This window comes from Gopherus evgoodei, chromosome 8 (assembly GCF_007399415.2).
Source record: "Gopherus evgoodei ecotype Sinaloan lineage chromosome 8, rGopEvg1_v1.p, whole genome shotgun sequence".
In the NCBI taxonomy this organism is placed as follows: Eukaryota; Metazoa; Chordata; order Testudines; family Testudinidae; genus Gopherus; species Gopherus evgoodei.
This window is the reverse complement of record NC_044329.1, coordinates 69,766,777-69,776,508: the sequence shown is the minus strand read 5'-3', so window position 1 is coordinate 69,776,508 and position 9,732 is coordinate 69,766,777. Positions and strand designations below refer to the sequence as shown.

At 36.6% G+C, this 9,732-nt stretch overlaps 1 protein-coding gene across 1 annotated transcript in view; it reads left to right on the top strand.

Annotated features, from left to right (window-relative positions):
• The first annotated feature begins 183 nt into the window (after positions 1–183).
• Positions 184–9,732, top strand: part of KIF14 (kinesin family member 14) — a 69,627-nt gene continuing 60,078 nt past the window's right edge. Inside the window, 9 exon segments of the mRNA XM_030573372.1 lie at positions 184–235; positions 238–263; positions 2,696–2,711; positions 2,714–2,747; positions 3,194–3,224; positions 3,798–3,905; positions 5,055–5,171; positions 6,277–6,395; positions 8,004–8,176. Coding sequence (XP_030429232.1) covers positions 184–235; positions 238–263; positions 2,696–2,711; positions 2,714–2,747; positions 3,194–3,224; positions 3,798–3,905; positions 5,055–5,171; positions 6,277–6,395; positions 8,004–8,176 — 676 coding nt within the window.

The following is a 9,732-nucleotide window of genomic DNA, read 5'->3' as shown; positions in this document are numbered from 1 at the left end:
GTATATTTAAGATTCTTGTCAAGGATCTTGCTGTTGGAAGATGACTTGAAACTAAAGCTTGCAACGGTGGTGTAGAATACCTGCAGCTGCCATTAATTTGTTGACTGGAAATGATAAAAGAAGTCTGGTAGAATATCTCACTCGTATAATTTGTTTTTAAATTAGAATTTGTACCATCTTGAAATGAGCTATTTTGAAGTCTACAATGAGAAAATTCATGATTTGCTCATCTTAAAGCTGAAAATGGACAAAAGAAGCAACCTGTAAGTTACTACTCATACACTCTTAATATATCTGTCAATTTACAAGCTGTAGTGGCACCTGCATTCTAACTGGAAGGATATGGTAAGCTTCCTGTCAGGCAAGCTTGGAAGTTGTTGTATAGGTAGATCATGTAGCAATGTTGTTGTGTGAAGTGCTCATTGCTTTCTTCTTGCTTGCTCATCTCCTAATATTTTACCTTGTTTATAAATGTTCCTACTAAATGAGTTACAGAGAAGATGGTACACATGTTAGTCTGCTATGAAGCATCTTTAGCTATGTACTCCAGTGCCTAGAACTTACACTGGTTCAATTTTAAAAATACTTGATATGCCAGTTTCAATTAAAAATTGTCAAATTTTAAGATGCTTTTAGTTTTAAGGTTGTTAAATATTAACTGAGTAATATTTTGCAGACTAGATTTTATTTTTCTCCACTACTGCATGATCAAAACGTTTTCAGCGATAAAATGAACAAATATACACTGATTTTGGGGTTCTCTGTTCACCCAAATGCTGTTACTAATCTGTCCACCTTTCTGCTACTGATATTGATAATGTCACTGCATAGAAGAAATTTAAAAACAGAACCAAGGTTATTTCTAATTAAAGTAACACTGGGAGAGAGCTGGAATCTGTAGCTAGGGCTTTAATTTAATTTGCCCATCAGCCTTCCAAGTGGAGGAATTTACTTTTTTGAGGATTGCTCTCTGAATATTTTCTTTGTAGGGAGGATTTCCATCCCTCTAGGATTAATTCCTGGAGACTCCAGGACAAAAATTAATCTTTTAATTAAAGACTGTCGTGATGAAACCTCAGGGAATATGTCCAACCAAAATTGGCAACCCTACTTCATACCAAATTAGTTGAAGCAGATAGCTAGACAGACAGCATCTGTAAGAAACACACATTAATCCCTTCCCCAAAATTGTAATTTGATACTTTGATTTTTCTATCATTTCCCTAACTCCAATTCTAGGATTTTTGGGGTCCCTCTTTTTTGTCCTCTTCTGCATTTACATTTTGGGGTTTCTCATGTATGCCCTCCAACCCCCCACTTTGCAGGAGCAGAGCTTGTCCATTCAACCCTAAAGTCTTGTTTTAAGTAGGATTTAAAGGTGTGATGCTAGATGGAGTAGCTAATTAATTCCTTTTGAAACTCTACGGAGGCAAGGCAAGTTGCTAACTACTAATTGTGTTAAAGAACAACTTGTCATAGAAGGTATTCGTTAGATTGATTAGCTAATATGATCTAGTAACACACCTAGTGTACATAAACCCTAAGGCTTTGTCTTAGCTTAAAAAGTTTTTTACATTGAGAGAGATCTTGGTGTAAATCCTAGCGGAGACAAGATGCAGGTAATTTTCACCTTGATGTAGCCGGTCAAGATCAGTCTTATTTGTCCCTTACTAGAATTGGCTTTGACTAGCTACACTGACATAAAACTACAGTGCCTTGCTTCCACTAGGATTTTACATCAGGATAGTTACTTTGATGTAAAAGCACAACTCTTTGCAGTGAAAATGTAGCACTATGGAGTGGGGTTGGGGAAATCAGAACAGTGAAAGAACATTTAGAAGGAAGCGTTGGACAAACTGAGATCAAAGGGGAAAAACAAACAAGGAAGAGGATAATGCAAGATCTTGTGCTGCCTTTAAAAGCAGAAGATGATAAACAGATATAAGAGAGAGAGTAAATTAAATGACAGGAGTGGGAGAAAAAAACAAAATGAAGAGGAGAGGGAGATTACTAAACCAAGAAATGCTGAAGAGAAGAAGAGGAAACACCCCCCACAATACACAGCATTTATTAGTGAAATGCATTCCTTTATATTTAGCACTTTTTCAATTCTAGTTCTCTGCAGAGCACCCTACAGCTCTATGAAATTGGGAGGGTTAGGTTGGACAGTGATTTTGGGAGAATATGTTTGCTGATGGACTCAGGCTAAATTTCTGTTGAGTCTTGGGCATGTAATTAAGTGTGTTGCAGGTATCTTTAAAACTTCAGTGTCAAAGCAGTAAAGAGTGTTTCTAGCAAATTCCAGTTATGAATTTTCCTCAATTTTGTTTTGTTCACACATTGTTACATTTCGGTTCTATCTGGTAAGCAACAGTATATTCCAGTTTGTGACCTATTTTGTCCTGGTTACTTTTTGTAATTGAGAACTCATTTTCAGTTATCATCCTGGTAAAATAAAGGTTTTATTATTATTCTTCTAATGATGTTACTCTGGAGCATGCATTGATTTTTTTAAGACCTTCCTTCAACCTCCTGCCCCCCCAAAAAAAAACAACCACCCCTTCATACCATGACATGTAGAAAATAATTTTTCACTTCTATTTCATTAGGTTTTTTTACTTTTAAGAGATTGGTTGCATAATTGTTAGGACACATTCATATATTGAATAGCTTTTTCTTTTACAATTCTCAACAGCTCCGTGTAAGAGAACATCAGTATTGGGGCCATACGTGGAAGACTTGACAGCGTAAGCCTTAGCTTTGTCATTCTAGTATACATGGGCCTGATATGGCAATATGCATTATTGTTCTATGCCCTTATGCAGTCCCATTGACTTAATAAAAGGCTCTGCAAATATAAAGGTCAACCCTAGCAGGACTGGGCAGACCTTTATTCTGAAAAGATTTGCGCACATGCTTACTTATGATCTGTAAATAATCTCATTGAGCCAGAGAAACTCTCACAGTGAGTAAAGTTAAGCACGTGTGCAAATCTTTGCAGAATCAAGGCCTAAGATCCTGCCCAATCTTGCTGGGTAGATACTTAGGCTTCATGGTGCGGTTGATGAAGTTCGGCTTCAGTGTATGTACTTGTTTTAACTCAGTAAATTTTTTTCAAAAATTAAACCACTAATGCCTTTTGTAGAAACAAAAATGACTGGGTTTGAACTAGAACTAGTTTATTTGTTTATAGGAACACAGTCAGTTCTTATTCAGATATCCAGGTAAGATGATGATGTTTTTAACTAATAAAAATCAGTCTTTTAATAGCTGTAAGTAAAAATCTTTCTTTTGCCTCATGACTGCTCCTTTCTTTACTCCTGAATGCTTGTTTTCAGTGATGATAAACATGAGCTTACAAAGCCTAGTCTGTTAGCCTATGACATCTTATCTGATCTTGCAGCTGACTACATGTGGGCAGATCCTTGTGCCCATCTGAAGTTACTTGCAGGATCGGGGCCTAAATTCATTTAATTGCTCATTTAAGCTTAGACAAAAGTAGTAGTGGTTCAATTTTTCCTTTTGCTAACACCAGGATCTCAAAAAGTTTGTCCCCTTTTGGCCCCTGTGATTAGAGGTGGGGAAAAATTGGATCAGTAGTGCTCAAACATTGATTAATGTTGGCATCCTACATAGAAGTATTTTGTGGGCTACCAACATTTTCTTTTATTGGCCCACGCTACCACCAATACCAGCTTGTAGATACAGTGTATTCTATTTTGCAGAGCTCTTTAACTTTAGTTAGCTGCTCACAGAATCCTTTCACTTAATATCCTGTCTCTTATCTCTATTATCAGAGTTGGCTCGAGCTAGGAAATAAACAGAGAGCAACTGCTGCCACAGGCATGAATGACAAGAGCTCTAGATCTCATTCTGTCTTCACCCTCGTGATGACGCAAACAAAGGTATAGTGTGACTTTTTTTCTTTTTAATTAGTGCAATAATGTAATGGTGGAAAATTCAATTATTGTATGCTGCCTAGAAAGAATGAAGGAGGAGAGGGTTGTGTTAAATATATTGGGCTGAATAAGAAGTAGTAGTCTTGCTTTCTAAATAGCCAGGTCTGGTTTATTTTATATACTCGCAGTACTACCGTTTTTTTTAAAAGCACATTGTAAACATGTCTGAGTCATACTGTAAACTTTCAGGACACCTGCTTTTCTAAGTTCTGCACTATCTGTATTTATTGCACTATACAAATATGTTCATGGTTCAGTTATAGCAAGGGGAGAAAATCCTATAATACACAGTTTTGAATGTTTATGTCCCAGTGATATGTCTCACTTACCTGATCTGGGTCAGAGAGAGGATAATGCAAAGTGTTTCAGGCACTGTTAAATGAGAAGCTACTGAAACACACCTGTGCACTCAGGTCAGTGTCACCTATCCCCAGCAGGCATGAGCTCTGCTCTCCCTCCTATAATTCTGTATGTAGGAGACAGGCAACCTCCACAGAGACAAGGGTAGAGAAGGAAGCGAAGTAGATAGAGCTCTTCCCAAGTTTATGGACCTCCAAATTTTTTCCTCTCTCAGATTTTTTTCCTGATTTTCCTCAGTTGCTGCCATCACCATACTTTGCCCTGTCTTCCCCATTGGGGCATGTAGGTCAGTGTCCTTTTCACTCACCAGTGGTTTAGTCTTGCATCAACAAAAGTCCAAGACAATTTGTAGTGACTTCAGTGGGTGCTGGATTGAAGCCCAAGTGAGTAATAGTCCTGATATGCTCCTTAGCTAAGGTAGCAAAATGTACTGCTAGGCTGCATTTCATTTTTTACGACTTCTACTTATGCTTATGCAGGTGTGCTACCGGAAATCCTCAGGTGTTTGTCTCTGGATACTATTTACTATCCTCGCCTTAATCTTTTTCTTGTTGAAAGTTATACTATATCTTAAATGACACTCTCATTAAAAAAGTAAAATGAGAAAATGTTTAATGCATTATTTAAAAGTGAATAGCATGGTGGATCTGACTCTTCATGGGGTTTTTATTTTGGTGATGTCATAATCTGCAAAATTAAATGTTTTTTCTAAGTGCAGTAATCTCTTTTCTCTAGACAGAGTTTGTGGAAGAAGAAGGGCATGATCATAGGATTACCAGTCGCATAAATCTAATAGATCTAGCAGGCAGCGAACGCTGCTCTCCAACTCAGACCAGTGAGGAGAGGCTGAAGGTAAACTGCATTTACAGTTTTGTGACATATGGTTTGTCTCAGAGTACAGTATTGTGAGGCCATGAAATGAAAATGCTTTAGGTCTGCACTTGTAAGAGAAGACCTATTGGTCTCCATGTTGAATGAATCTTGATGTAACACGGTGTCTTTTGCATAGCTGCTCTGGTCTTTTCACAAGACGGGAAAAAAATTAATTCATGTAATGTCTGCTGAATATTCTGCACTATTCATAGAGTTAAATTTAACTTCTTTAATTGTTCAACAGTTTCACTGTTTAAAATATATGTGCATATAAATTATTATTGATCTGAGTCTCACATCACAGGTTCAGTATAAATCCTGAATCAATGTGGAAAACATCACATCTGCTTTAACTTGACTTGATTATAAAAAGACAGGAAAAAATAGTTTTCTTTGGTAGTTTTTGTATCAGAGGCTTGGACATCTTTGTTTTGTTTTCTAGTTATCTTCCAAAAGGCTAGATATTAAATGCTTGCTTTAGCTTTTATCCCATATGTCACACATTTATTGTAACTTTACAAAGCTGAATATTCTTTTATGTCTAAAACAGGGGAGAAAGCACTTGCTTAACTCTGTTTTTATAATGCAAAGAAGCTAAAAAGAAGGCGAGGGGACTGCTTTATATGTGCAAGTACCTTTCCTAACCTGCTCTAAAACAGTCTAAACACTGTGTAGAGTCGGAACTCACTCCTCCCTGGGGTTTGGCATTATTAACAAAAAAAAAAATTTACAATAAGATAAAATGTATCCCAAGTCTTCTCTAACGTTGCTCCTTGGAACTGCTTAGTCCAAAACGTAGGTCTTCATTACATCAGATTGAAGATCCTTCTGGGCTGCTCTCGTTTCCATTATATCAGTGTTGGATTTAATACACTACATCTGCATCTGCATCAGAGTCAGCATGATTCACTTAGCATATCCTGATAGGATCAACAATTACTGTTAATAGGATGGGTTCATAGGAGAATGCTGCTAGCCTGTTAGGCTCTGTTTTAGCAATTTGCCCTTTAAAAAAAATCTAAGTAGTAATGTTTTATATTCAGAATGAGGCTGTGCATTTATTCTTATTTCTGCTTTTATATAGGAGGGCATGAGTATTAATAAATCACTGCTGACTCTGGGGAAAGTTATTTCTGCGCTTTCTGAGCAATCTCAGAACAGAAAGAGAGCTTTCATTCCTTATCGGGAATCTGTCCTTACGTGGTATGTATATTCCATGCAGCGCTACTATACAGTAATCTTGGTTTGTGGAAAACAAAAAGATGAGACTCTTATCAGATGGTAGATTCATGCATCTGTAGACTCTCACTTCTACAAATTGTGTGAAATAACTATTGGATGAAGTAAAGTAAACTTGAAAAATACTTTTATTTTCATGTTCTGCTAATTGTGGGTACATTTGAGGACCGGTATAGTCTTCCTCAGTGTTCTGTACTGTAGATGAAGAAATGTGCTTCTGATGTCTTTTCTTCTCTTAACAGGGCCCTCATCTCTCTGCTGTTCCCTTTTTCTTCTGGCACTGAAGAGATTGCATTCACATTTTTTAGCATCTATTGAACACTAAAACTTCCTCCCACAAGAAAGAAAACAATCTCCTATTCCCTATGTTCTCTTATTTGCTGGCCTTGCCTTTTTGGCTCCGTGATGGTTCTTTCTCTCCTAAAGACAGATTTTTCAGCAGGTTGCTGGCCTGATCGAACTAGTGACTGGGGCGGGCATGTCATATTAGGCACACAGTACATGAGAGGACTTTATGGTCTTGATCCCATCCCTGACTCTCTCTCCTTGGCACAACACTCTCTCAACCCTCATCGCTGGCATGACATTGTGAAACTAGTTCAGTGCACCTGGGAATCTGCTAATTTTTTATAGATTAAGGACAAACCCTAAAACTATGAATTGTTGGTTAGCTGAGTAAGTCTTATACCACCATTCATCTGTCTCCTGTAGATCAGCTGGTAGAGGCAAGTGGCCTGGGGCTTATGCGTGCCTGACACCTGAGTTTATTTTAGTCAGAATAGGGCTTTCTGTAAATAAAGGACTTTAGTTTCCATTTCTTCATTCTCGCAGCTGTCATAAATACTAAATCTGGAGTGGGAAAAATGCACAGGGGGAGAAGCTTCTTTTGATTCAGGAAAGGAAAAGAACTTGGGCAAAGTAAAAACTATTCGTCCTTCCGCATTCCTCTCTCATTGCCCACTCTGTAGCAAGGTGTACTGTCTTGCAAATTGTTATTGCTATTAGAACTTGCTGGGCAATGTCATCTGAATTATAGACTATTTTAATCTATTTTAATGCAGTTTTATCACTAAGATGAAAGCAGTTGTCATGTTGATTGCACCAAAAATTGATTTATGACCTATTCCCATAACTCTTAAGACATTTTCATCTGAAGTCTTCCATGGTGTTGGTGCACCAGTGAAAATATAAACAAATATAAGCAGGCATGTTTTTTCTGCTATATTTAGGCATTTGGGATCAGTGTTTTCCAAGAAGAGGAGAACATAAATGGAAAGCAAAGGAATGCTTGTGTATAATAGTTTCTATGGTTTGTAAGAGTCTTTTAAGTAGAATAGAGTGAAATTATGTAGGTGTATAAGTATTTGATTGAATTTTCTCTAAGCATAAAAAAACCGTTGTATCTGTAAGCAGGAACAGGCTCGTGTTTTGGATTTGGCTATCTGGTTGAAAATCATCTTGAAATATATAGTAAATCACACAGGCTTTTTTGTATTTAATTCCTTATGAACTCTGAGAAGTTAATTTGGTTTCAATGGTGGGAATAATTGTTTCATTTTCTTGTCAATGAAGGTTATTAAAGGAAAGTCTTGGTGGAAATTCAAAAACGACCATGATTGCCACAATAAGCCCTGCTGCCAGCAATGTAGAGGAAACCCTTAGCACTCTTCGATATGCTAAACAAGCTCGTTTGATAATCAACATTGCCAAAGTAAATGAAGATGTGAATGCTAAATTAATTAGAGGTAAAGTGGGATTTTTTTTATTTGCAAGCATTTTTAAATTAATTGTCCATGATGTTGATATTAATACTCTTGTAATGATTGACAGCATATTTGAGGTTTATTCTTTTTAACATTAAGATTTTTCTAAATAACTGGCTTTAAACAATTTACAGGCCTACTAATATTTCAAAACTGGAGATACTCTTTTTTCTTTGATACAGTTTCACAAACTTACATCTCAGTATTTTTTATAGGTTACGTTTTTTGTTTTTGAGCTTAAACCTATGCCCTATTTGAAGTAATTAGGTACTGTATATATGTTTGAATGTACACACTTTTATAGATATCACAGCATCCAGTTAAATGTGTTCATTTCAGTTATGTATTCAAGCAAACCTAAGTTTTCCTTCTGTTTATTTTTGTTTATGAAACAAGGAAATTAACCTTAATTTTTTACATGTAATTTGACATTATGGTTGAGATTTTTAAAAAGTCAGGAAATTCAGTTCGATTCCCACAGTGATACACAAAATACAACATGAATGAAAGGTGGTCAAATTAAAGTTGAATTTCCTAAAGTCTGTACACTTAAAAATCTCAGCTATAATGTTGCTTTTATGTACAGTCAGATTGTGGTATACTTGCACATGATAAAGAGCACTGTGCTGCACTAGTAGTCGTTGACGTCAGTGGTACTACTAAATTGCTATGCAGTGTGAACAAGGAGATCAAATTCTGGCCCTTAATTCTCCACACAAAATAGTTTTATTGTTCCCTCTGAGTGGGGTCAGCAGCAACCTGTTTAGACACATGCTATTGTACTCATATTTAGGACATTGTTGTATTTTGTAGACTGTAAGTGTTCATTCAACCTGAAGTTTCCCTTTTTGAAGAGAAAATAACTTCTCTGGCATTTAGTCATATGGTGCTTACTGAAAATGGAGGAGGAAAGTCTTTTATTGCATAAAAATGAAGTCAGACTTACTATTTTATGATTTTCTCCAGTCAGTCTGAATTATGAAATAATTTACAGCTGCATATATAATCATTGTATTACCTGTGGGGAACATTAGTATTGCAGCCAATAGGCAAGTGCAGACTAACTTGCAGTGGTACTGGAGATGAGTAGTATTGTGGTAACTGGGGTGTAAAAACTGGCATTGTCCCCTTCTTGTTAGGTTTGCTGAGGGGATTGGGTTACTACCACCTCCAGTGGTGCTTGGTATTCATGCTGAAGTGGTTTTATGTAGAGATACAATGGGATTGATTCACCAAGTAGGATATTATTTTACTTGTTTATTTTGTTTACATTTAAAAATCAAAAATAGATGAGAACCCAGCAGGTGTTGCACACAGGATAATGAAGACGTGCTTAGGTGGATGGCAAACAAAAAGAACCATGCTGTATTATAAGAGAGAGAGAACCAGTTGTGTTTTCTAAATTAGCAGCTTCTTCAAAAACATTATGCAGGTTGAAAACCTGGCAGTACTTAACTGGAATCTGTCTACGTGCTATATAATCAAATGAAATCAGTTGTATAGTGTAATAAGCTATTGTCAGCACTCTAGTTGATCAG